Source organism: Prionailurus viverrinus, chromosome B1 (genome assembly GCF_022837055.1).
Source record: "Prionailurus viverrinus isolate Anna chromosome B1, UM_Priviv_1.0, whole genome shotgun sequence".
Classification (NCBI taxonomy): Eukaryota; Metazoa; Chordata; class Mammalia; order Carnivora; family Felidae; genus Prionailurus; species Prionailurus viverrinus.
Genome location: NC_062564.1, coordinates 164,861,596 through 164,888,884, shown reverse-complemented (window position 1 = coordinate 164,888,884; position 27,289 = coordinate 164,861,596). Strand labels below are relative to the sequence as shown.

Sequence of the window (27,289 nt, the reverse complement as noted above, 5' to 3'; positions counted from 1 at the left end):
GAGACCCAGAATCGGAAGCAGGCTCCAGGCTCTGAGCTGTCAGCACAGAGCCTGACGCGGGGCTCGAACTCACAGACTGTGAGATCATGACCTGAGCCAAAGTCGGTTGCTCAACCAACTGAGCCACCCAGGCACTCCTCACCTCATCTTTTCATTTTTGATGTCTGCTCTTAGTAATATGTATAATACCTATAGTGTTTTGTATAAGACCATGTTGATATAGACACAAGACACACAAGATTCATCTTGTAAACAGATGATACAAACTTACAGCATCGATAACTGCTGCACACTACTGTAAATATGTCTTGTTTTCCCTATGCTTTTCTAAATAACATTTTCTTTTCTCTAGGTTATATTTATTATAAGAATACCTTACATAATACATGTATACAATGTATAAAATGTGTGTCAGTCGACTGTTATGTTATTGGTAAGGCTTCCAGTCAGCCGTAGGCTATTAGTAGTTAAGGTTTTGGGGAATCAAAAGTTATACATGGATTTTCAATTGTGCAGAGAGACAGAGCCCCTAACTCTCATGTTGTTCCAGAGTCAAAGGTATTCTGAAAGAGTTGACAGGATTTCCTGATGGATTAGATGTTGCTCAATAAAGAGAAGGAAGAAATCAAGAATGACTTTGATGTCTTTGGCTTGAGCAACTGGATGGAGGGTGGTGGCGTTTACTGACATGGGAAGAATGAGAGAATAATAGGTTTTGGAGTGGTGAAATCCAGAGTTAATTATAGTTACATAGTTACATGAAAAGGGATAGTGTAATGAATATAATCATGCCTCTTGAAATCCCTGATGATGGCTCCTTTCTCTCTATATGGCATTCACTAAACTGAATAATTTTCCTTGTATGAAGATGAAAAGCCCAGCTTACTGCTGGTAGCATACCAAGTCACCAGTGTTTACATGGTGGCATTCCGTTGCAAGAGGTTGCTACTTATCATCCTCCCAACTTCAACCTGTATGGTTCACTCGAAGTTGCTTTTCCAGTTGCGGTGATAGATTTGTTCTAATGCAGCCATACTATTCCTCAGGATCCCTGTTATAGATCAGTGAGGTATTTGCTTAAGATGGATGGTGAGGGTTGGGCAGTGATTCTCTGACTGAGCCCATGAGCCCAAAAGATGAACTCTCAAAGGCGGCTGTGCTCCTGAATATTGGCTTTGTCAGTGCCATAGAGGAGTAACAATGTGTATAACTCAGAATCAGCAGGCTGCTTTACAAATACGTGGAAGGACTCTGTAGTGTAGTGTAGTGTAGTGTAGTGTAGTGTAGTGTAGTGTAGAAGAATGTGATCTCATTCTTCTCCTGTGCAAGGGTTACCTCCATCTGGAATATGGTGTTTATCATTTTTCATACATTTCTTTATATTGTGCTTACCTATGAGATAACCCCCGACAGTATCGTTTGTTCCGTGTTTTCAACTTCACCTATATGACATTTGACATATACATTCTGCAACTTATTACTTAAAATCACTTTCATGAGATTCATCCCTGTCTCATTTATTAGGGCTGGGTAGTATTCCATTGTAGGTCTGTGACACCATTTATTTATCCATTTTCCTATTTTTCCTATTGAAACAACAGCCAGGTTGCTTCTAATTTTTTGCTATTATAAATGATGCTTATTATAAATGCTCACTTTCCAAATATTCCTCCTCACTTCCAAGCTTAAGCTGGAAGCTCATAGAAGATTTATTATTAGAATATCGCCTAGCAAATAGCTCCCTGTTTTATGAATTAAATGTGGGAAAATTCACCAAGAAAATTCCTTTGCTGAAATAGGAATTTTGGTAGAGAGAGGCGGAGAAAGCTGGGTGATTGGAACCGCCATTGTTCCTAGTCATTGTAAATTACCATTAAAATTACTCCTCAGGGACCAGCCACAGAGGTCTCTGCTGCCATCTGGCCTTTTCGGTTTGGCTATGACAATGAAGGATGGTCCAATCTAGAAGGATCGGCTCAGCTGCTCAGTCAAACAGGTAAGCCTTTTACCGGAATTAGTTCCAGGTTTTGAGAAACTGCTGTTGTTATTTTTATTTTGAACGAGATCATAAGGAACAGGAGGAGGCTTTGCTGGATCATAAACTAATCTCATAAAAAGGCTTCATTTTGGTAGGCAGCTGCAGAAGGATTAAGCTACCATAACCACATCTGTCTTTGAGAGCAGTCAATTCAGTTGATCCTGAACAAAGCCTCACACTGAGTGTCTGCAGGGAATTCTTGTCAGGCCCCTGCTCCAAGAGATACTCTTCCTGGTGCTTTCTGTTGCTTGGGGACCCACCATGGGGGACCCAAAAGCAGTCGGATCAAAAGGCAGAATGGGTCAGAGTGAGGGCTCATTTGTGAAGCACATTGCTTTCAAGAGCCTAAGGGCCAGTTTTTAAGTTTCTGTGCCCTGGGGTGCGCCTCTTTGTATGAAGCATCCTTTAAAAGGTGCGGGTATTTGGTTCTTAGATCAACTTTGTGGAACGTGGAGCAAGGTTTGTGAGGGTCTAAACTGTTCTGGTTGCTCCTAATGATAAGCATGTCCCCTGAGACATACTTATGCTGAGAGTCTATATGATTCTAATGCCAGTAAGGAATTTCCGTGGCCTTTCTTCTTGACTATAGGCCCTGCGGGACAGCTGGTCCGAGTCAGAGAAAACCAGTAAACTTACTTCTGTGCCAATACCGTGGAAGTGTTTTCCCAGGAATAAAATGCTGTTACATACCACTTTGTATTTCTGAACATAAGTTGCGTATTTGAAACAAACATTATGCTCATTTGAAATCTTGGGAAAGATGTTAAAAATATTTGAAAATGTAAAAGATACATTTTCATCCTTTTCTGTGTTTTCTCCAGGTGTCCCATGTTTTAATTACATCCTAAACATGGGAAGACTCCTCTTATGGCTCAGGCCTGACCCATTTCACTTTAGTGACTCATTAGAAATTACTTTGTTTTTTGATTTATGAGGAAAGGCAAAGGGTTGAAGAAGAAAGTTTTACTAACTGTTTTTGCATAGCTGTGGTTAATCACTACATGCTTTTTTTTTTTTTTCCTGAATAGGTGCAGATTTCATAACAATTTTGGAGAGTGATGCTTCTAAGCCCTATATTGGGAACAATGACTTAACCATGTGGCTAGGGGAGAAGTTGGGTTTCTATACCGACTTTGGCCCAAGCACAAGGGATCACACGTGGGGGTGAGTGTACTTTGGGAACACAGCCCTGAAGACCAGGAAGCTTGGGCTTAGAGCGGAAGGTTGATGTTCTCATTCCTTTGTCCTATGAATATGCCTTAGGGGTGCTTCCTGGGAGGGATGAGAAGGTGCTGAAGATAGCATATTCCGTGACTGTTTTTCATGGTGGCCCAGCTGCTGGATTTTTTCAGTTCTTCAGCATTATAAACCATTCAGTGTAGGAGCTGAGGGTTAGCTAAGCGTGTCTGACCTGGATGCTGTCCTCACAGGGCTTACATTCTGGTGTGAAGAAACAGAAAATCAATATGTACACATGGAAATAAATAGGAATTTGAAATCGTGATAAGTGCTATGTAGAAAAGGAACATGATTGGGTAGGAGGGGCAGGGGATGCTGAGGGATGGTCAGGAAGGTCTCTTTGCAGACCTCACCATGAGGAGGACCCAGGACCTAGCCGTGGGCAGTGCTGAGGGAACTGCCAGTGCAAAGACTTGAGGCAGGGTTAGGCTTGGTGGGCCTGAATGTGGGGACTGAGGGGGAACCAGTAAGAGATGAGGTCAAGGGCAGGCCCCTGATCTTAGAAAGTCACATAATCCATGCTGGGGACTGAGGAATTCAATTTTGACGGGAAGCCATTGGCTGCATTTTAAATGGGAGCCATCGGATCTGATTTACATTTCAAAAAGATCCTTCTAGCTGTTCCTAGAACAGCTTGTTGGGGGCAAGGATGGGAGGGAGCAGGGAGACAGGTGATGAGGTAGGTGCACTAGCACAGGTGAGAGATGACAGTAGGAGCCGGTGGTCATGGGGAGAAGGGGGGTGGGCAAATTTAAGACCTACTTTGGAACAGAGCTGACAGGACTTACTGATGGTTTAGATGTCAGGGGCCAGGAAGTGATAAAAGACAATATCTATGTTTGTTACCCAAATACCTGATAGGACATGTTGTTTAATGGGACGAGGACAACTAGGCAGAGCAGACAGATTATGCTAAATTTGAGATGCCTGTGGACAGTCAAGTGACATCTAGTAGGATGTTCTGTGCAGCATGGAGGGCCAAGTGGGACAGGGTAAGCTGGACATGTGCACAGATTCAGGTGACATCACTGTAGAGGTCATCCTGTTGGAGGGGCTCCATGAGGGGCCAGAGAGAGTGCATGCAGCCAGGGACCAGGGAAGAGACCTGGCTGAGGTCTGAGCTCTGCTCATCCTTTTTATATATAGTTCTTTGACTTAGAGTGAGGTAGAACATGTTTTCATATCTTTATTGGACAGTTTATAATTCCCAATTTTGTAAATTGTTACTTTGTGTCCTTGCTGGCAGGATTGTACATTCCCAAATGTGTTGATTAATATTAGAACTATTTATGCAAATATGTTGCCAGAGTAACAATTTAAGGAAAATAGATTTTGTGTATTGCTAACTCTGCCCTTTTTGTGTCTCCATAGTATTTAATAAAACGGAGTTGATGGCATTGTGCTTAGCGACATAAAGAGATATGCTAAATAGCAGAGATGCAATGTATTGTCTCAGACAGCCATATTAGTGCTTTGAGCACATCCCTTTTTAACACATGTGCTTAGTCCTGTCTCCATGATATGGTGGGACCAATAATGATGCACATGTTTCTTTTCATTCCAATGCAGGATTATGGTTTTGTCCCGATACCCAATTGTGAAGTCAGAGCACCACCTTCTTCCATCACCAGAGGGCGAGATCGCACCAGCTATAACAATGACTGTTAACATCTCGGACAAACTGGTGGATTTTGTCGTGACACACTTTGGGAATCATGAGTGGGTTTCTTTGGTCTTTCTAATAGTACACAAATGCCAAGAAATATTATTAGTACATTACTTTGATTTCAACGCAGTGACTTTTCTTTTTTTTTTCCTCCCAAAGTATTTTTCCTTATGTAGCTGGTTTTAAAAAATGAAGCATAAAACATTTGTGGGTGGTCCTTAGAGATGGTACGGGACAGCAATGATGGCTGTGTTAGCCAGCAATGGCCGAGCAGGTGCTGTGCTAAGTACATTATTGCATTTAGTCTTTACTCTGTATAATGTTAGTACCATTATAGCCCCATTTTACAGATAAAGACTGTGGACTGAGAGAGGTTAGATGACTAGTCTGAGAGTGTCACCCAATGAGGCATTAGGTAGACCTAACTCAGAGCCTGCATGTACTTGGGACCATGTAGTAAACCAGACTACAGAAAAATGAAATATTCTTTTCCTACAGGATTATTACAGTTGGAAGTACTGTTAGGATTTGAGGGTACTAAATGATACTCTGTTTTCCTCATGTTTTCAGAGTCCACTGATGGGTAGGTAGAGGAATTTGGCAGGGACATCAAAGTATCTCTTAATTCTGATAAACTTATGTGGATGGCATGGCTTAGTTGTGTCTATGTGGACCTGCTAATTCATCCGCCAATAATACATGAAACTGCCCCAAAGCAGCCGACCCACCAGCAGGTGCAATGTCTGCCTTGTCAAACTCTCCCCTTGGTAGAGAGAATATCCCAGAAATACCCTGTCTGCAAACTGGCAGGCTCCAAGGAGAAGAGAGAGGAAGGACTTGAGACAAGCATGCCCAGTTAATTCTGCCAAACTCAACTAGTTAGGAAAGTTTTCCCCAAGTGTAAAAGGTGGGAGATAGAGGCCAGACATGGTTTTCTAAGCAAGTCCTTCTATAAGGAGACATGAGGAATGGGGAATGAATTTTATCCCCAAAGGATAACATTTACAACCAGTGACTTAGTACTGAATAAATCATGAATGATGCTAACAATGTAATCTAAAAACAAAGATAAAAGTATATAATTTGTACTCTGCCATACTAAACATTCTGTAATAATAATTGAAAACGGTAACATAAAGTACTATAATACAGGGCATATAGGTCCTATCCACGTTCATGACAAGAGGCCACAGAGCTTTGAAGTGACATACAGTACATTAGAACAACATGGTTGTACTATAAGTTTCACCTAAACAAAACTAATGTGTCTGCTACCTTTATTTTCCTGTTACCTCGCTTTTTTCTCACAGCATCATGTGGCTCTGTGAAGGTATACTTGAATATTTTCTGAACGAAATCAGACTTAGCAATATAAACAAACCATCCAAATGTAATTATGTGAGCCATTCACTCACCAGACTCTTGCTTGTCTTAGAAATAAGAAGGGTGTTCAGAGGACAGATGATATAGATGATGGTCCATGTCTCTTTAGAAAGCTATTTGAAGAAATGCCTCTGTTTCTCTCAATAATTTTCATGTAGCAAGCACAGGCATTCCAAAATCATTCCACTGACCTTAAATTGCCCTGGGCTTAGCTTTTAAAAAATAGCACTTTTATGATTAAAGTTGCAAGGTCTTAACCTGAGAAACAGTTGAATAAAGTCCTTCCCATTTTTCCTTTGCTTTCCCCCTTGCCCTCTTCAACCCCCTCCAACCTCCAACATGTAAAGAATAGACTTGAAAGAGAAGACTAAAGATAGCCCTCAGAATGTGTTTGGAAAAGAGGAGGAAAGGATTACCTTTTCTAACTTTCTATTAACTACATATTTTTTAAAACAATTTTTAAACTTCGAGAGAGAGCAAGCACTAGCAGGGGAGAGGGGCAGAGAGAGAGAGAGAGTACTTGTGTAAGTGGGGGAGGGGGAGAGAGAGAGAGAGAGAAAGAGAGAGAGAGAGAGAGAGAGAGAGAGAGAATCCCATGCAGGTTCTGCACTGTCAGCACAGAGCCAAACTTGGGGTTTGAACCTACGAACTGTGAGATCATGACCTGAGCCAAAACCAAGAGTTAGATGTTTAACCGCTTAACCAACTGAGCCTTCCAGGCGCCCTCTATTAAGTGCATATTTAAAGCTCTCTAATCAAAACCACACTTTTCACGTGTTCTCACTTATTCACTTGATTTAATAATACACACACACACACACACACACACACACACACACATATATATACAATGACAATGACAGCAGTGACAAAGCTAGCTAACATTTACTGAGGACATGTAGCACCAGGGAGGGAAGTGGTGTGTTTGAGTGGTTAAAAGCATGAAATTCCAGAGCTTGGAATCAGACAATCTGGTTTGAGTACTAATGGAAGGTGTATCCTTCACCAGGTTATTTAATCACCTTGGGCATCAGTTTTCTCATTTGTAAATCAGGGGCAATAATCCATTATAGGGTTCTTGTGAGAAATATTATCTCATGCAAACTACATGAATATAGCAAGTGCTCCATTAATACTGGCCATTGTTATTAAACCAAATCAGATAACCCTAAATGTAAGGTGTGTTGGGCAGCTAAAAAAAGAATTCATTCATCAAACGCAGATCAAGCATCTGCCGTGTCCCAGGCACAGTGCTAGTTGCAGTCTTTCCCCTTAGAGCCACAGTTCTGTGTCACTCCTTAGAAGCCCTGTCCATGAACCCTGTAGCCTTCCAACAGGTGACATGAAGACGTTCATACATTGAAGGATTTGTGAAGCCATCATTCCATATTTTCATTTGCCTTTGTTTTCTACAATACTAGATACAAAATTCTTACTGTGAGTAAATATTTAGAGATTTCGTTCTCTACTGATTATGGCATATAAACACGAAGTCATATTAGGAATGAATTATGGAATGCTTATGCATGTTGTTAGCTGGTTCAACAGGATTTTTAAAATTATTGACTACACAAATACCTCTTTACAACCAATAAATAGGAAATAGCAGCGTTCCTTAGAAGCATTTAGGTATACACCCTAACTAAAATCAATGTTATTTTATGTAATTAACTGAGCCACCAGTCCATCACCACTTTGTTTTCTGTAACATCAGAAATGTACAAAGAGGAAAGAGTACAGAACCGGTAGTCTGTAGTTATACTTTTGGTCCTGCTGTAACATAACCTCAGTGAGTTCCAGTCCTTTTATTTCTGAATGGGATGAAATTATTTTTTCCAGCCCACATTATAGGGTTTTGGGGCTGATCACATATTAACCGATAAGGAAATATAAAATGTGTTCTCTCTCTTGCTCTCTCCCTCTCTCTCCCCCATCTCCTTTCCTCTCCTTTCTTTGTACTCATACATATACTATTTACTTTTATTATCATCACTGGATAAAATTTATCGACTGAGAAAATATGAAACCAAATTCATAGATTATTTTCCAATATATTGCTAATATATTTGTATGAAAACACTATCTATGGTACAGTGACCTTGGAATTCTCTAATGGTACAGTGACCTTGGAATTCTCTAGACCAGATTTGAATCCCAGTTGTGTGTATCAGAAGGAACAGAATTCACTGCAGACCTAAATAAGGGACTATTTACCAAGAGGCTGGAAGGATCAAAAGAAGAGATAAGAGATACTATAGTATTCAGGAAGAGGGGCCACAGGCAAAAAGAATGCAGCTAATGGGGAAGAAATACCACAACTTCTCTCTCCTTTTTATCTCCTACTGGTGCCTGTAGTTGACCAAACCTAACTGGAAATCAGCAGCAAAGGGAGCCCAGGACATGAAATCTGCCTGGGTTAGCTTCTCAGGGCACAGAGAACGACTGAGAACAGATCCAGACAGGGCAGTTGGAAAATAACCATGGGCGTGTTACTTAATCTCATTTAAAAATAGAGCTAATGATGAGCACTGGGTGTTGTATGGACACCAATTTGAAAATAAATTATATTTAATATATAAAACAAGAAAAAAATAGAGCTAATGCCTGCCTGTCAGTTATTGTGAATATTCAGTATCAAAGATATTTAATAAATGGTCATTCTTTTCACTCTTCTATTTCTTAAGGTATCTTTGAATGGTACTCAGCTGTCTATACATTCTTATCTAAGCTTAGTTCTGCCTTCAGATCCTACCTTCCTACATCAATGAGTTTTCTCCAATATTCTCAGTACTTGGTGATGTCTATCTGCCTTTGTCACTGTTTTTTGCCTGTTTTTTTTTTTTTTTTTTACCGAACAGTCATTTATTAGCTACTTTTCTCTATAAATGCCTGTGTTGGTTCTGCTGCCTATTTGCTCTTGGATCCATTCCTGGCTCGTGTCCCTCTTGGCTACACATCACAGGGAACCACATTTCCCAGAGTCTGTTGCCTTCTGGCTGCTGGGTAGGTTTAGCTAATGGAAGACATTAGTGCAAGGCTGGAGAGCAGGAGGAGGAGAGAAGAAGAGGTGTTTCTCATTCTCTCTCTCTGCTTTCTCTAGTGTTTCTTGCTGCAGCTGAGTCTCTCCTGTGACTCTAACTCCTCCTTAGATAGCCCCAGCAACCTCTGGGCTGCCTCCTCCATGGCTGGCTTGCAGACGCTGGGAATATCATCTCCTATTGTTGTCCCTCTAGCCCAACAAGTGGTACTGGTTGCTAAACTCTGGTTGCCTCACTGATTCCTGTTTTGCTTCCTATCAGCTAGGTAACCAGTTTCCTATATTAAATTCACCCTGTTCGAAACACCTAGAGTGGTTTCAGGTTTCCTGGCTGGATCATGTCAAATATGATATCCCTATTTTTCCCCAAACAGACCAACTGTAAAACCCTCAAAAGCATGATGTACCTACCTAATTATCTCAGTTACACATCAGCGGTGCTTAGACTAATAGAAGCCTCATGTTTAGCCAGGATTTGACCAGGAGAAACTCGGGAGGCTTTTAGTAAGTGTTCAGTTGATGGAACTGAGTAGGTTACATAAGCCTGGTGTGCTCTGTGAGTGTTAGGATTCTCTCTCTTACCAGTACTTCTTGCTCTTTTTAAATTCTATTTTATTACTATTATTATTATTATTATTATTATTACCTCCTAGTCTTTAGCTGTAATACTGGTGATCAGGTCTCAGATTACTGACATAACTTCTTCTGACGAAAAGTTGAGCAAACGCTATTTTAGAATAGGTATTTAAATCAACTTGACTCCAACTAGTTTGTGGGGAGAGATCATGATCTTAGTCCAAAGTCTGTCAGCCTACCCAGCTGAAGCACTGGGTCTCTGTCTTGTTCATTGGCATAACATTCAGTCATTTGCCCAAGTAGGAATCACTCGGGTTGTGTACTGTTTGAAGATCCTCTTTGGGAACTTAGATACCTAGTACTTTTAAAAAATGGTCTTGCAAGTACAATGACGAAGTACATTTTTTTAAGAAGTACATTTTTTTTTTTTTTTGCATTTTAGAGATGACCTTGACAGGAAACTTCAGGCTATTGCTGTTTCAAAACTACTGAAAAGCAGCTCTAATCAAGTGATATTTCTGGGATATATCACTTCAGCACCTGGTTCCAGGGATTATACACAGCTCATTGAACACGGCAATGTGAAGGTAACATAATCTTAATAGGATTTCTGATTTCCTAACTAAAATGTTTCTTCTTCACGTTAAAAAAAACCCCAGTGCAACAATTTAATATGTATTCTGATTATATACTGCTGCATAGAAAACCAAGAAACATAGGGGCTTTAAACAGCAGCAGTCCTCGGTTGCTCACAGATCTGCAGTTTGGACAGGGCTGGGAGGGCATAGCCTATCTGTGCTTCATATAGAGATGTGGCTCAACTGAGGACTGGAGGATCCACTTTGCAGATGACCCACAGGGGGCAAGTTGCTGTTGGCTGTTGACCAGGAGCCCAGTTCAGGCTTTGGGTGCGAGGTCCTGGGTTCTCTCCATGGGCTAACTTGGGCTTCCTCCCTGCAGATGGCTGGGTTCTCAGAGTGTGTTTCAAAGAGAACCAGGAAGAAGTTGTATTGCCTTGTATGACCTAGCCTTGAGTTACATAGTGTGACCTCTGCCATCATCAGAAGCCGGCTCACATTCAAGGAGGAGAAACAGAAATCCCATCATCTCCATGGGAGGAGAATCAAAGTCACATTATAAGAATACCATATGGAAAGTGGGTTATCGTAGCCATGTTTAGGAACTATAATCTGACACATTATGCAAGTTAATTATGATGTTGAGTGTAAAAGATAGAATGAAATATATAGAGAGGCTGGCTGATCAGCTATATAGGGCCTCACTAACTGAATTTAGTCCTTACCTGTTTGGGTCCAAAACCTGAATTTGTCAGTGTACCCAGATATAATCATGCTCTGGGGAACTGACACACAAATCAAATCCTTAAGACATACATACACTAGAATGCTAATAAATGCAGTGACTTATAATGAGAAATATAATTGTTATATTCCATTAAGTCCTGTGTAGATTTCTTGGTCCTTTACCTTTTGTTTTCAACTTCATCTTCTTGAGATATTTGCAGAGAAAAAAGCTTACCTATGTTACCAAGTGCTTGGAAAGACATGAGAAAGAGCATAGTATGAATAGGGTTTCTACTGTGGCTTAAATAGCAGAGAACTGTATTTCTTTTTTTTAATTTTTATTTTTCTAAACATGTTTAAAAATTTTTTTTGATGTTTATTTTTGAGAGAGAGAGAATGAGAGAGAGAGAATGAGAGAGAGAGAGAGATAAAAACGTGCACAAGCAGGGGAGGGGCAGAGAGAGAGGGAGACCCAGAATCCGAAGCAGGCTCCAGGCTCCCTGCTGTCAGCATAGAGACTGATGTGGGGCTCAAACTCACGAACTGTGAGATCATGACCTGAGCCGAAGTCAGATGCTTAACCAACTGAGCCACTCAGGCACCCCTTATTTATTTATTTTTTTAATATTTAAATCTATTTTTGAGAGAGAGAGAGGCAAAGCCTGAGCAAGGGAGGGACAGAGAGAGAGGGAGACGCAGGATCTGAAGCAGGCTCCAGGTTCTGAGCTGTCAGCACAGAGCCTGATGCGAGGCTTGTACTCAACAACCGCGAGATCATGACCTGAGCTAAGGTCGGATGCTTAACTGACTGAGCCACCCAGGTGCCCCTTAAATTTTCTAAAAATATTTTTTACTACTGTATTTCTTTATGTAAAATTCTGGGCAGGTGATCCAGTCCTGGTGCACTCCATGGTTTCAGGAATGTGTTCCTTCTATCCTGTGGCATCACTTTACAAGGTTTCTATTCCCAAATTTGCCTCATGGTCCACGATGGCAGCATCCATGTTCTAGCTAGCAAGATAGAGGAAGGGATTAAGAAGGGGCTAAGAGTGCAAATTCCAGGAAACTGACTTCCAACACCATACTTACATTTCATTGACTGGATGTATAAGAAGTCAGGAGGTACACTCTTAAATCTTGATGATACACCCAGCAGCTAAAAATACTACAAGCCGGGGAAAAAGACAGTCAGATATCGGGGAGATGAGTGAATCTCTGTGACAACGGATAAAGCAGGAAGTGGAGTCAAGATGGACCCACGATTTTGGCTTTGGTCAGAGGGTTTATGATGGTGACATTATTAAAGAGAATACTGAAGGAAGAAGAGCTTTGCAAAGATGATAATAAATTTAGCTCTCGGCTAACTCAAGGCATCTGTGGGATATTCATGGAGATGTCCAACAGGCAGCTGGATATATGGATTTGGAATTGAGGAGAACAGTCAGGACTAGAAAATAGATTAAGGAACTGCCACCATCTAGGTAATCGTGGAAGCCTTGGAAGTGGATGATACGGCTACTAAGTTAGAGAAGCGTAAAAGGAAGGCCAAAGAGAACCTCTGATAAAGTTGCATTTAATGTGGCTATCAGGGTGCCTGGGTGGCTCAGTCGGTTAGGTGTCTGACTTCAGCTCAGGTCATGATCTTGCAGTCCCTGAGTTCGAGCCCCTTGTTGGGCTCTGTGCTGATAGCTCAGAACCTAGAGCCTGCTTCCGATTCTGTGTCTCCCTCTTTCTCTGCCCTTCCCCTGCTTGCATTCTGTCTCTCTCTCTCTCTTTCTCTAAAATAAATAAACACTGATGTAGCTATCATGGGGATGATGGTGAGAGAAGAGAAGGGAGATTATCAAAGATGTATTTATTTTGGGGAGCGCGCAAGTGGGGGAAGGGCAGAGAGAGGGGGACAGAGGATCTGAAGAGGGCTCTGCACCGACAAGCCCACAACAGCAAGCCCAATGTGGGGCTTGAACTCACAAACTGCAAGATCATGACCCCAGCTCAACCGACGGAGCCACCCAGGTGCCCCAGGGAGTTTATTTCAGAAGAGAGATTAAAGAGAGGTCAGAAGAAAAAAAGGAAATCCTGATACGTGTGGAGTCAGAGGCCGTATTGATTACTTAGCACTGTGTAACAAACCACTTCAAGCCTTCGTGGCTTAAAACAACAGTAGTTTAAGACTCCTTTGATTCTGTGGGTTTTCTGTTCTTGCCTGGGTTCACTCGTATAGTCAGCTGGTGGCTGTGGCCAGGGTTCGAAGATGGTCCCATTCACATGCCTGGGGCTTCAGTGCTGGTCAATGGCTGGGCCTCTCTCTCCATGTGGTCTTACTAGCCCAACAGGTGCCTCATTTACCAGCTGTGTGACCTGGGGGCAAGCTATTTAAAATTTCCAGGCCTCAGTGGCCACATCTGTAAAGTGGTGAGAGTAATGTCTGTTGTATCACAGGGTGGATATGAGGATGAAATATAAGATAATGTCTGCAGGGCCCTCCACCTTGTATGTAGGGGGCACTCAGGAAGTGGGAGCTCTGTATATGTATATGTACTATGTGCATCTGGCTGTACGCATTAAATCAGATAAGATAAACGTGTGAGTACATAGTCTATAAAGTATAAAAGAATGTTAGATGACCATATTGGGCAAGTCTAAGAAACAATTGGGTCCTAATAAGAGAAGGAATTCGTATAGTGTGTGTGTGTGTGTGTGTGTGTGTGTGTGTGTGTCTGTGTGTGTGTGTGTGTGTGTGTGTGTGTGTGTAAGGGATATGGATGGTGTTAAGGAAGAGGCATTTTATTTGATTTTTATTTAATCCTCTGTTGGTTACCACTATCATGGTCAAAAGCTGTGTCAAGACTGGCAGTGAATTCTCATATAGCTTTTTCTATTAGGAAGTTTATTAATGCGGAGAGGAGTTTTAATCATAAATGCTTGGATGAACAGATTTTTCTCTTTAAGAAATGAGTATTTGAATTCTGCAGTCTTAAAATTTGACAGCATCTTTTTAAAAATCTAATAAAAAACATGACAGTTAAACATATTCATAGTTTATGGTTCCCAGTATATACAGCTGAATGACTAAATTTTTATTTCTTTCCAAGACAAACCAAACAGTACTCTTTCAATTTTATCCGCTTTTTTCATCATTAACATTTTAAAGTTTAACTTTTAAAATGTAGTATAATTTTTCCATGTATGCAAAGGCATGTAAATGGGTTGAGTGTGGCATATAAATAATAGTAAAGATTAACAAGCATCTATGTGTTCACCACTAAGCTTATGAAAAAAATGAAGAAATAGGTAATAAATGTGTTTTCTTTCAGTGATTTAAAAACATATTTTAAGTTAAATTTTAATAGTAAAATTGAGAAATGATCAAAAGTGACGTATATTTTTTATTGATAGGATTTTTAAAAAGAAGGAGATGGAAATTTGTTCAGTATAAAAGCTCCATATTTAGTTTCCCACCACATTACAGAAAAAGAATATGTTTATGTTCTGCTTCTCTGATGAAAAATAACACCGGTCTTAAGCTTTCAACATCTAAAAGACTCATGGTTACTCCCCAAATGTGTTTATTTCCAATGATTCAACTTAACAAACACAGATTGAGCTCCTGCCGAATGCCAGGCTTCGTGCTAAGTACCAGGGCGGCAACGTGATGAAGGGTCCCTCCGCTCAGGAAGGGGAGGGTGGAGACCTAGAAACGAATAACTGTCCAGAATGGTGTAGCTGGTGTGTATAAAGTACTGCAGGGCATGAACGATGAGGATGCGGTAAATCCTGCTTGGGATGAAGGACGTGGAAAGCCACAGGAAGCCAGTGCCTGTATTGCTGATTCACCTGCCTAACCCTCTCTGTAGACCACCTTCACCTTCGTGCCCCCAGCACCCAGTAGAGGGCCTAGATGGGCACCCAGTAGGTGCTCCAGGAATGTCTGTAGGGTGAATAAATAATTTGGACCTTGACAGATCATTAGGAGTGAGGCAGAGAAAACAGCATGCACAAAAGCATATTTATTACTGTCCTTCACACATTTCCTTGGCAATTCAGAATAGAGCACTGTTTTTTATGCTTTAAACATTCTCTTCTCTGTTCTTTATGTAGGATATTGACAGCACAGATCGAGACAGATGGTGTGAATATATTATGTATCGAGGGCTGATCAGGTGAGCATAGGTTTTTGACTGTTGTTGTTTTATTATCTATTACGATTGCGATCTTTTGGGTCTATCCCGGAAGGAAAAAACTTTACAGACGTCATTTTGTGACTTTTTAGACACATTGATTTGGCTAGTTACACGGTTTAACCATTTTTTCAAGGCATGGTCTAATGATATAAGAAAGAATACATGACAGAGTAAATTAAGCTTGATTGCATAAAAAGGATACTGTGTAAGTTATTAAGCATGAGAAACACATATTAACACATGTTAGGAATGCTCCCAGTTTTGACTGTTTGCATGGTGGGAACATCATGGACCATGGAATAAGTTGAATCCCAGCTTTGCCAAGTTCTAATCATGTAATTTGGGATAGGTTAACTCACTTGTTGGAATCACTACTATATTGTGGTGAGATCTCTAGGTAAGTTATATTTTTTAAAAAATCACCCCATATCAAAAAGTGAATACTATCCACATATGCATATATTAGGGTATGTATATTCCAAAATAATATACCTGAAGGATCTTAAAATTCAAATATGGAACTTTGTAAATCCGTTTTGAAAGTAGTATTTCCTTTAAAGAAGCCGAAGCAGTTTTAATACCAAAAAAGGGACTAGTCATTTATTCTTGGATTCACTCATTTATTCAACAAGTATTTATTAAATGCCTGTTACGTGCCAGGCATTGTTCTAAGCAGTGAGGCTGTCACGGGAACCAAACAGAACCCTTGACTACCATACAGCTTACATTCCAGTGGAAGGAGACAGAAGGTAAGCACCGAAGAAAGAGAAGGGCACGTGGTGGTAAATGTGACGAAAAGATGAGTGAGGCCAGGTAAGAAGGATGGGGATGGAGCGTGCAGGCTGAGGGGTGGCTGTGGTGTGATCTTTAGGGTGGGCAGCAGCCTGGAAGACATGAGGAAGGTCACCTGCGTATATCCTGTGACGAGCACTGCCAGCAAAGGGAAGAGCAGGTACAAAAGTTTGAGTGGCACATGCCTGGTGTTGGTTGCCAACAGTGAGGAGGCCAGCGTGGCTAGAATAGAGAGAGATGGGAGGTGACATGAGAGAGGTAAGTGGGGACAGATCCTGTGGACAGCGGATCAATTCACAGGTCCCTCCACTTACAGGGTTCTTCAGTGGAGGGAACATGCTGGAGACAGTCCCCGATGCTCACAGCTCTCTCCTGCTAGTACACAATCTGTTTGGAGATATTTGGCCCGAGGTCCCTAACTACCCTCCTTGGGAAAGTGCTGGGAACTCTGGTGTGGGCTTCTATGAATGGGCCTCCCTGGGCCTTTGACCCTCCTCCGCACAGAGCACTTCATCACCCAGAGGTGTCCTGGCATTGGCTACCTGGTGAAGTTAGGGGCGATGTTGAACTGATCACCCCTAAGTAACATTCTAAGATCTGTGGTCCACATTTATGGAAGAAAACAGTTGCCTTCTAGGGATGATACAGAATCACAGGGTCAGCTTCTCTCCCGTTGGAGACATGGCTTGTTCAGTTATGAGTCATAGTCTGGTGAAAGCAAACCATTATGTCCAACTGTTCTTTACCTTATTTGTCATTCAACAAGTATTGGTGGAACATAATGTATGTGGAACACCAGGGGTATAAGTAGTAAATAAGACAGAGAAAGATCTGTACCCTGGCAGGAGAAAGAAACACAATAATTCCATGATGTTGTATTTTAGGAAGTGATGAGTGTGGTGGGGAAACATTGAGCAGGGTAAAGAGCATCCAGAGTATGGAGGTGGGGTGCCATTATAAGTAGGGGATTGGGTAGGTCTTACTGAGAAAGTGACATTGGAGCTAAGATTTAAAGCAGTGGACCATGTGGCTATCTGAGAGAAGACCCCTCCAGGGACTAGCTAGTGTAAAAGCCCAAAGACAGAGTGCCAGATGTATCTAAAGAAAAGTGAGGCTAGTGGGGCTGGAGTGTGTGTAGCTAAATGGAGGTGGGAGAAGAGGTAAGGGGAGTATATGGGCAGGGAGGAAGGCAGCAGGTCACGAGTTCTGTGGACTCTAATTAAGAACTTTGGCCATGACTTAATATAATGGTGACCTTTATTAGGTCCTGAACAATTCTACGGGTTCATATGCTTACTGGGGTGAGACAAGGAGATGCTTGAGATGTCAGGATCATTCTGGTTACACTAATAACTCAGAAAGTCCAAGAGGCCCAGAACATGCCCACATGGCCGCAGGACAGACAGGTCGACTATTATTTTGGGGTTTCCAAAGGGTTAAGGTGGGGGAGGGAGATGCTAAAGTATTAGTTTTGTAACATGTATATCAGATTGAAAACATTGTTTCTGTTTACATTCATATCAAAGTGGTTGTTTTCATGGGAATTTCTAGAAAACAGTTTATGATATAGACCGAAATAGGTATAAATTGAAGTTGTAATATTGTTAGTTGCCAAGGAAAAGTGCTGTTTATAATACCAGTGCCCATAATAGCTAATCATTTGGCTATGTATACTTGTGGCCCAAGACCTTTATCACCTTTCCTTGGAAGAGTTGGGGAGCAGATTTTTATATATAAATATTTACACATATATGCTAAATATAGCTGGGTGGCTTAAACAACAGAAATGTATTTTCTCACTGTTCTGGAGACAGAGAGAGTGGGCACACGTGCTGTGTGGTGTCTCTTCTTAAAAGAATGAGAGTCCTATTGGATCAGGGTCCCACCCCCTGTGACCTCATTTAACTTAACTACTTCCTTTGAAACCCCATCTCCATATAGGGCTATATTGGGGATTACAGTTTGACATATGAATTCAGGGGATGATACAAACATTTAGTCTATAACAGATGGAAATGTAACAGAACTAAAACCAAAAAAGTCCTAAAATGTATATGAAACCACAAAAGACCCTAAATAGCCAAAGCAGTTTTGAAAAAGAAACACAAAGCTGGAGGCGTCACAGTTTCAGACTTCAAGTTATATTACAAAGCTGTAGTGATCAAAACAGTATGGTCCTGGCACAAAAACAGACACATAGATCGATGGAACACAACAGGAAATCCAGAGACGAACCCGCGACTCTATATGGTCAATTGATCTTCAAAAAAACAGGAAAGAATATCCATTGGGAAACAGACAGCCTCTTCAACAAATGGTGTTGAGAAAACTGGACAGTGACATGCACAAGAATGAAACTGGGCCACTTTCTTATACCATACACAAAAATAAATTCAAAATGGATGAAAGACCTAAATATGAAACCTGAAACAATAAAAATCCTAGAAGAGAGCACAGGCAGGAGCTTATCTGACTTTGGCCATAGCAACATTTTTCTAGATTTGTGTCCCGAGGCAAGGGAAATAGAAGCAAAATAAAAAGCTTCTGCACAGCAAAGGAAACAATCAACAAAACTAAAAGCAACCTGCTGAATGGGAGAAGATATAGAACATACTTGCAAACGACTTATCTGATAAAGGGTTAGTATCCAAAACATTATATAAAGAACTTATAAAACTCAATACCCCAAAGACAAATAATCCAACTAAAAATGGGCAGAAGAAATGAATAGATATTTCTCCAAAGAGGACATCCAGATGGCCAACAGACACATGAAGAGACACTCAGTATCACTCATGAACAGGGAAATGCAAATCAAAACTACAATGATCGCCTCACAGCTGTCAGAATGGCTAAAAGAAAAAACACAAGAAATAACAAGTGTTGGCAAGAATATAGACAAAAAGGAACCCTTTTGCACTGTTGGTGGGAATGCAGACTGGTTTCCAGCCACTCTGAAAACAGTATGGAGACTCCTCAAAAAGTTAAAAGTGTAAGTACCCTACGATCCAGTAATCATATTTACCTAAAAAATACAAAACACTAATTCAAAGGGATACATGCATCCCTATATTTACGGCAGCATTATTTATAATAGCCAAATTATGAAAGCAGCCCAAGTGTCCATTGATAGACGAATGGATAAAGAAGTGGTGTATGTACACAACGGAATAATACTCGTCCATAAAAAGAATGAAATTTGCCATTTGCAATGATGTGGATGGAGCTAGAGGGCCGAGAAAGACAAATACCATATGATTTCACTCATATGTGGAATTTAAGAAACAAATAAAAAACAAGCAAAGAAAAAAGAGATAAAGGCAGTCCCAGAAACAGACTCTTAATTATCGAGAACAAACTGATGGTCACCAGAGGGGAAGTGGCTGGGGGAGGGGGGATGGGCTAGACAGGTGATGGCGATTAAGGAGGGCACTTGTCATGATGAGCCTTGGCTGATGTATGTAAGTGTTGAACCCCTAGATCGTACACCTGAAACTAATATTACACTGTATGTTAACCATCCTGGATTTTAAAATGTAAAAAATACCCAAATTAATGAAGTTAGGGATTACTGTTTTTCAGTTTCTGTCCATAAGACCAATTCTGTAAACGTTATCTCAGTCATCTGCACTCAGTCAAGCACTTAATAAAAACTTATGGACAATGAGAAATCCCTTGTTTTAGTAGATGATTTGGTTGTCAGGTTCCTTATCTTCAAGGACTTTTAGAAGGACCTTGAAGGCAGTGTCCATGAAAGGAGTTAGAACGTTGATCTTAGATATTTGAGCAATAAAAACCCCTAGATTCACTGGACAGAGTGACCTAGAATTACAGGGTACCGCACGGATTTGGGACCTGAGCTTAGTAAACACGTCAGCCTGTCAGACAGCTTCCACCCCATTCCGATGCTGCCGTGGCTCTCCTTTTACCCTTCGTGGTGCGCAGACCTGCTGCCTCTACTTGTCTCAGCTCTGGGTTCCTGCCTCTATTTTGTACGTAGGTACGGGTTTTGTTTTAAATGTTTCTCCTACTACTAGTCTGGCTCAAGCCCCCACCAGCATTCACCGAAATTATTGCAGTGGCCTCCTACCTGGTCTCCCTTCTTCCCCCCTTTCCCTGGAGTCTATCCTCTACACAGTAGCCACTGCATTTCTGCACAGAATGCCTTGGATTGCCATCTCACTGTCGGAAAAATATCTGAAGTCTCCAGTGGTCTGCAAGGAAAGTTGTATCGTCTACTATCCCCAGCACCCATGCAAACTCACCCCCAAGGTGTTTGCCCGTAGGCACTCCACTCTGGTCATTGTGGAACTGGCCCTCAAAAAAGCCAGGCACATTCTCCTTCGGGATGTTTGCATTTGCTATGCCTTTTCCCCAGAGCGCCCATCCTCCAGTATCCGTACGGGGTTGCTCCTTTACTTCATTCACACTTTTGCTCAAATGGCACTCGGTCAGAGCAGTATGCTGTGAGCATTTACTCTAAGATAGCAGCCTCTGCCACTGAGCATTCCCTGTCCTCTTTACTCTGCTTAGCCCCCTAGGGGACTTCGGCCTTTTCACCACCTGATAGAGTGTACACATACATATTTAATCTGTCCTCCTCAGCTAGAACGAAAGCTCTATGAAGGCAAGGGCCTTGTTTTGTTCACTGTTTATCCCAAATACCTAGAACAATGCCTGTATGTAGTAGGGACTCGATACATCTTTGTTCCTCGAATAAATGAATAACTGAAGCTGATAGGGTATTTTTTAGAGAGACCAGATATAAATAAAATAAAATAAAATAAAAATGAATTCTTGGTTGCTTATGGTTCCCTCATTTTTCCATCTGGGCTTCTCTGTAACTATTTGGATAATACCTATAAAATGCTTTGATTTCCTGAAGAACTGACAGCTCTAAGCAAAAACAGGATGTGCAGTTTTTTTCAGACATACAAAATCTTTTCTATTAGACTTGTAAATGTGGATGAAAATATGCATGTGATATTTGAATTTTAAAGGTAAGAAAGAATTTAGGCATATGCTGCTGTCATTGTGGAGAACTTCTTTTCTCGATGCAAAATATAATCGTGTGATAGGCAATTTGTAGAGACAGAATATTCATTAGTGTATGTTTAGTTAATTAAGCCTGGGTGCATGTTCCTGATTCATTTATATAGTAAAAGCAATGTTTTGATAAATATTTGGAGTAATAAATCAAGCTAATTGTAGTGATGTACAGAGTAGAGTTATAAATGGGAAACTGGCTTAATAATGCAGGTGTTATCTATTAGATCTCATCAGATTTCTATTTGGTGATAAAACCTTTGCAAACCATTTCTATTTCTGCCACAGATTGGGCTATGCAAGAATCTCCCGTGCTGAACTGAGTGACTCTGAAATTCAGATGGCCAAATTTAGGATCCCTGATGACCCCATTAATTATAGAGACAACCAGAAAGTAGTCACAGACCAGAGGGCAGTTCCTAAGGAAATTCATTTCAATCCTAGGTGAGTGAATTCTTTCATGTTGTTGACTACAGTTGAGGCACCACATCCCCTTTACAGACCTAAATACTATCTCACAATGAGCTCCGAATTATATATGGTTCTAGAGGTTCATTCAAGGTAAGGGATCTCATGGTAAAAAAGATACTATCCCACTTGGTTTGAAGTTATGGTCCCTGCTTTCTGGGATAGAGAAACATGTTATGGTCTCAGGCTCAGGTGAAAAAGATCACATTGGCATCCTCTTCATCACCATCACCATCAACACCATCACAAGAGCGAATCTGTGAGTGTTCTGTGTCCCAGGCCCTGTTCTAGGTGCTTTGGGTATTACCTCAACTAATCGTCATTGGGTTGGTACTCTTGTTGTCCTCATTTTATAGGTAAGTTCAGGCTGAGGAACATGAAGTAACTTCATTAGGGTACATAGCTAGTGAGTGACAGAGCTAACAACTGGGGAGGAAGCCTGTTAGCATCGTTAGGTTGCTGAGATTCTCAGCTCTGGCTGCACGTGCCACTCACGTGGAGAGCCCCACCCAGACCGACTCAGCAGGACCTCTTGGTGGTGTCGGCTTTGAGTTTTACAAAATCGTTCCCCGTTATTCAGATGTACAATTAAGACTGAGCCTGTGGAGAGTGGATAATTCGTTTTCACCACAGAGATTCTAGCATGCGAAATATATTGGATTTTGTTTAGTTCTGAATAGAGGCTATCTGAGAAATCTACTTGCAGCAAACTATGTGCTTTGGAGTATGTGCTCTTTTTTCTTCCTATGACTAGATAATGAGAAGAAATGTTTGCATAAAACCAAAGCCAGAACATATCTATATATGTTATTATTATTTGATATATATACTACTTTTACCAGCTAGTCATTATGGAAACTTCTCAGACTTCATTTTATTTGCCTGGGTGGGGGGGTGTGGTGTTGGTGATGGAATTTATCCATTTTCTTTTTCTTCCTTGTCTCTCCTTACAACAAGAAAAAACTGTACCGAAGTATAGGGAACACATGTAAGAAGAGCTACAGTCAAGTCTTTTTTATTTATTTTTTTTTTTTAAGAGAGAGAGTGAGGGGCAAGGATAGAGGGAGAGGAGAGAGAATCCCAAGCAGGCTCCACACCCAGTGCAAAGCCCAACCTGGGGCTCGATCTCACGACCGTGAGATCATGACCGGAGTGGAAATCAAAAGTTGTATTCTCAACTGACTGAGCCACCTGGGCGCTCCATATAACCAAGTCTTGATTGCTTGCATTACTGTTTGATCTCTTCCCTAGTGTGTGAAATGTGCTCATGAACGGCATGGGCTCTGGGGTCAAGCTACCCGGTTCCAATCCTCACTTTTGTCAGAAACAGCTGGGTAACTGCAGGCAAGTTGGCTAATCCCTCTAAGCCTCAAGTTTCTCACCTGCAAAACGGGAAAAATCGTAGCACCTACCTCCTAAGGTTATTTGAGGTCTGACCGACACCTAGAGCTCTTAGAATAGTGCATGGTGATACATGTGGGTTTTTTCCTGTTCATACATTTGTGCTGACCGTGTGCTCTTGGCACATTTCGATAAAATTGTTTAGAAAAAAAAATAGTGCATGGTGAGTGCTTATTAGGCAGTAGATACAATAGCAACAGTAATATTTATAGTAGTCGCAGTAGAAGTGAAATAGGAAGTTTTCTTCCTTTTGTCAACTGAGGTGGCTTCTTATATGGAAGCTAGAAAATCTAGGAAGGAAAAAGGTCTCCCTGTTTCCTTATTCTCATATACCAGGAGTGTGGAGAAGTCCAAATAAAATATTTTTAGCTAATCACAACTGCAGACTGATCCAAACCACCTGTGAAGGGAGCTAGATCTGTTTTCGCACTCAGTTTAATTATGAAAATAACAGAAGCATAAGTAGAAAGCGTGTCTTAATTTAAAAATTCCATATATATATATATATGTGTATATATATATGTGTATATATATATGTGTGTGTGTGTGTGTGTATATATATATATATATATATATATATGAAGATGTATTAAATAAAGTCAACGAATATTGAGTTCACCAAAAATCCCATTCTTTAAGTCAACAAGTACTCATTGCCAGGCCTGAGGCCAGGCCTGGTGCTAGATACTGAGGACAAAATGGTGAATAAGACCAAATTTTTGTCTTATGGAGCTTATGTTCTACTGGGGAGACGAGCAATTCAGAGGTTATCACTGGTAATAGTTTTGGTGCATCTCTGCTTTTTATGTGCATATATATCTATATATCACACAATTATCCCAACTTTATAAATGTATGAATCATATATGTATATGTGCATATGTCTGTATAGTCATTTTATGTATTAACCTGATTTTTTTCATCCAAACACTATATGATGAGCTTCCTTCCATAGCAATATATTCTTCTGAAAATATTTGTAAATGCTTCCATAATATTCCATTATATGGATGTACCAAATATAGCTAACCAAATGAGTTGTTTTTGCTCATTTATTCTTTTCATTATTATAAGAAGTCTTCTGGGGACTCCTAATTATAACTTTGGGCGCATCCTTGATTACTTCCTTAGGACTCAGTTCTAGTCATCGCAGATCAGAGGTGCTATTTTAATATTCCTTATTATTGTTTTGAGATTACAAATTAAACAGACCTCCTATCTCCTGTATTATGAAGGTTATTTGGATGCTGCGATTGCTGATGAAGAAAAGGAAGTCAGTGGCTTCATTTGCTCATGTCTTAGGTTCCTTTCTAGTGCCTTTTATATTTCATCATACCAACAAGAGCTATAGAATTAATTATTCATCAGTAAAGTAAGCTGTTCTTCTGTAGCACCTGTAGAAGACTAAGAAGTTGAAATTGCAAGTAGATTGCACGTGCATTAATGTAACACGAATAACATTTCAGGTTTCATGATCCCCTCATCCATAAAATGGATATTTTGCAAACTGAACACTAGAGAGAAAATCCAGGCTTATTTTCGGCCAATGTTATCAGCTAATAATTCTTAAATGGTTGTGCTTTTGGAATGATTCATATACATGGAAAGAGGACTTCAAAGATTAAAATTTTAGTCTGCCTTTCCCATATGCATGAATCCTTTTTTATGTCTTCATTTACTGATTTGTAAATTGATCACATCTCTCTTGGTTTTATGATAGGTAAGTAAAACCAAAGTAGATTATGGTTGAAATTTTATATAAGAATGTACCTTCATGAATGGTTTTTACATGTCAGTTACATGTCTTTTTGTTTGTTTGTTTTGTTTGTTTTTGTTTTTTAGATTTGGATCCTATAAAGAAGGACACCATTATGAGAACGATCACCATTTTCATATGAGTACTCCCAAATACTTTTTATGACCTATTTAAAACAGGATTCATTGACTGAACAAGTCTGTGGAAAACAAAAGTATATAAGAAGAGAGATGCATGAAAATGGGAAACTACACACAAAGAACCTCAGTTTTGAAAAAACATGGTATTTATGCAGTGGGAAATTCTATCAATTTATTTAAATATCTTACTAAATAAAAGCATTTCTCCAAATTGCTTTTCTTAAATTTCTGATAAAATATAGAATGTGGGGTAATAGAAAGTTTTAATACTAGAGACAAAAGAATAAAAAATGCCTTACCTTTTTAATGCTTAAAATAGAAAAATTGATTTACTGATGAGCTAGAAGGACTACTTACAAACATTAAACCCAGACTTATTTTCCTCCTGGGACAAAGCAAGGAAAAAAATGTTTAACGATTAAGTCTAATTGTTAGAAGAATAATGTGTCCATATAACTGTTGTTAACTCATCAGGAGAAGCATGCCCATCACCATTCTTGCTGGAGCTATGATAGAATCATCTGTCTTTTCTCTCATGGCTGTACATGACACACTGTGGTGTTATCTGCAGTCAGGCCCCGGCTGTCAAGGAGCACACCTCAGCACACAGGTCCCACAGAATGCATTTTCTTCCCTAGAACCAAGCAGGTAGGTGATGGAGAGAATTCAGCCCAACAGCACCATCTCTATGGGGAATAGTAATTTAAATGTTCATGGGGGCACATTTCATCTTAGAACTGGAAAGGGCCCTAAATCTTGTTTTATCTTTTGGGATAGAGATCAAAAAATATGAGAGAGAAATTCAGAGGTTTTATGTCACAATCTAAGGGGCTTCCTTACATCTATTTAGTAAACATGTACTGAGCACACTGCCATATTCAAAATATTATGTCTCTCGGGTTTTAAAATGTATCTACATGATACTTTCAGGGATCACGTCAATAGTTCATTACTAGAGAAGTTTTTCTGAATGTGTAGAATACCCAAGAATTTTTTTTTAAGGATGCATTTGAACTTAAATGACCATCAACTTAATTTAGACTGCTATATACTTAGGATGCTATATATGAACCTCATGGTAACACAAACCCAAAACCGATGACATAGACAAAAAAATAAAGAGAAAGAAAACCAAACATAACACTACAGAAACTCATCAGTCACAAAAAAGGAGAGCAAAAGAGGAGGAAAGGAATAGAGAAGAACTACAAAAACAATCAGAAAACAATAAGATGGCAATAAGTTCACACCTGTCTGCTAGAACTTCACATACAAGTGGCCTAAATGCTCCATGGTCTGATCAAAAGTCATAGGGTGGCAAAATATATTTTAAAAAACCCAACTCATCTGTATGCTTCCTACAAGAGACTCACTTCAGATGTAAAGACACATACCAACTGAAAGTAAAGGGATGTAAACACATTTACCATGAAAATGAAAGCAGAAAAAAAATATATAGTATCAAACAAAATAGACAAAATCAGAGAAAACAAAGACTGTAGCAAGAGACAAGAAGGGCATTACATAATTATAAAGTGATCAATCCAACAACAGAGAATAACAGTTACAAAAATATATGCACCCAACATTGGAGCACCTAAATACATAAAGCAAATATTAACAGACATAAAGAGAGAACTTGATGGTAATACGAAAATGGTAGGGGACTTTAACACCCCACTTACATCAATGGGTAGATTATCCAGGCAGAAAATCGATAAGGAAACAGTGTCTCTGAATGACACACTAGACCAGATGGATATAACAGATATATATAGAACATTCTATCCCAAACCAACAGAATACACATTCTTTTCAAGTGTACATGGAACATTCTCCAGAAGAGATCGCACAAGTTAGGCCACACACTAAGCTTCAGTTAGTTCAAGAAAATTGAAATCATACCTGCATCTTTTTTTACCACAATGGTATGAAACTAGAAATCAGCCATAAGAAAAAACCTGGAAAAAGCACAAACACAAACATGGAATCGAAACATAATACTAAACAACCAATGGATCAATGAAGGAATCAAAGAAGAAATTAAAAGCACATGGAGACAAATGAAAATGAAAACACAATGGTCCAAAATCTTTGGGATGCAGCAAAAGCACTTCTAAGAGGGAAATATATAGTGATACAAGCCTACCTCAGAAAACAAGTTCAAATAAACAATCTAACCTTCACATCTAAAGGAACTAGAAAAAGAAGAACAAAGAAATCCCAAAGTGAGTACAAGGAAGGAAATCATAAAAATCA

The 27,289-nt window shown here is 40.0% G+C and overlaps 1 protein-coding gene across 4 annotated transcripts in view; it reads left to right on the top strand.

The window, feature by feature from the left end:
* Positions 1-25,215, top strand: part of CWH43 (cell wall biogenesis 43 C-terminal homolog) — a 57,894-nt gene extending 32,679 nt beyond the window's left edge. For all 4 annotated transcript variants that reach the window (XM_047857193.1, XM_047857195.1, XM_047857192.1 and 1 more), the window contains 7 exons: positions 1,891-1,996; positions 3,067-3,202; positions 4,847-4,996; positions 10,382-10,526; positions 15,345-15,406; positions 21,554-21,709; positions 24,977-25,215. In XM_047857193.1, coding sequence (XP_047713149.1) covers positions 1,891-1,996; positions 3,067-3,202; positions 4,847-4,996; positions 10,382-10,526; positions 15,345-15,406; positions 21,554-21,709; positions 24,977-25,055 — 834 coding nt within the window. In that variant the 3' untranslated portion in view covers positions 25,056-25,215. The remainder of the gene's footprint in view (positions 1-1,890; positions 1,997-3,066; positions 3,203-4,846; positions 4,997-10,381; positions 10,527-15,344; positions 15,407-21,553; positions 21,710-24,976) is intronic.
* The last annotated feature ends 2,074 nt before the right edge of the window (positions 25,216-27,289 follow it).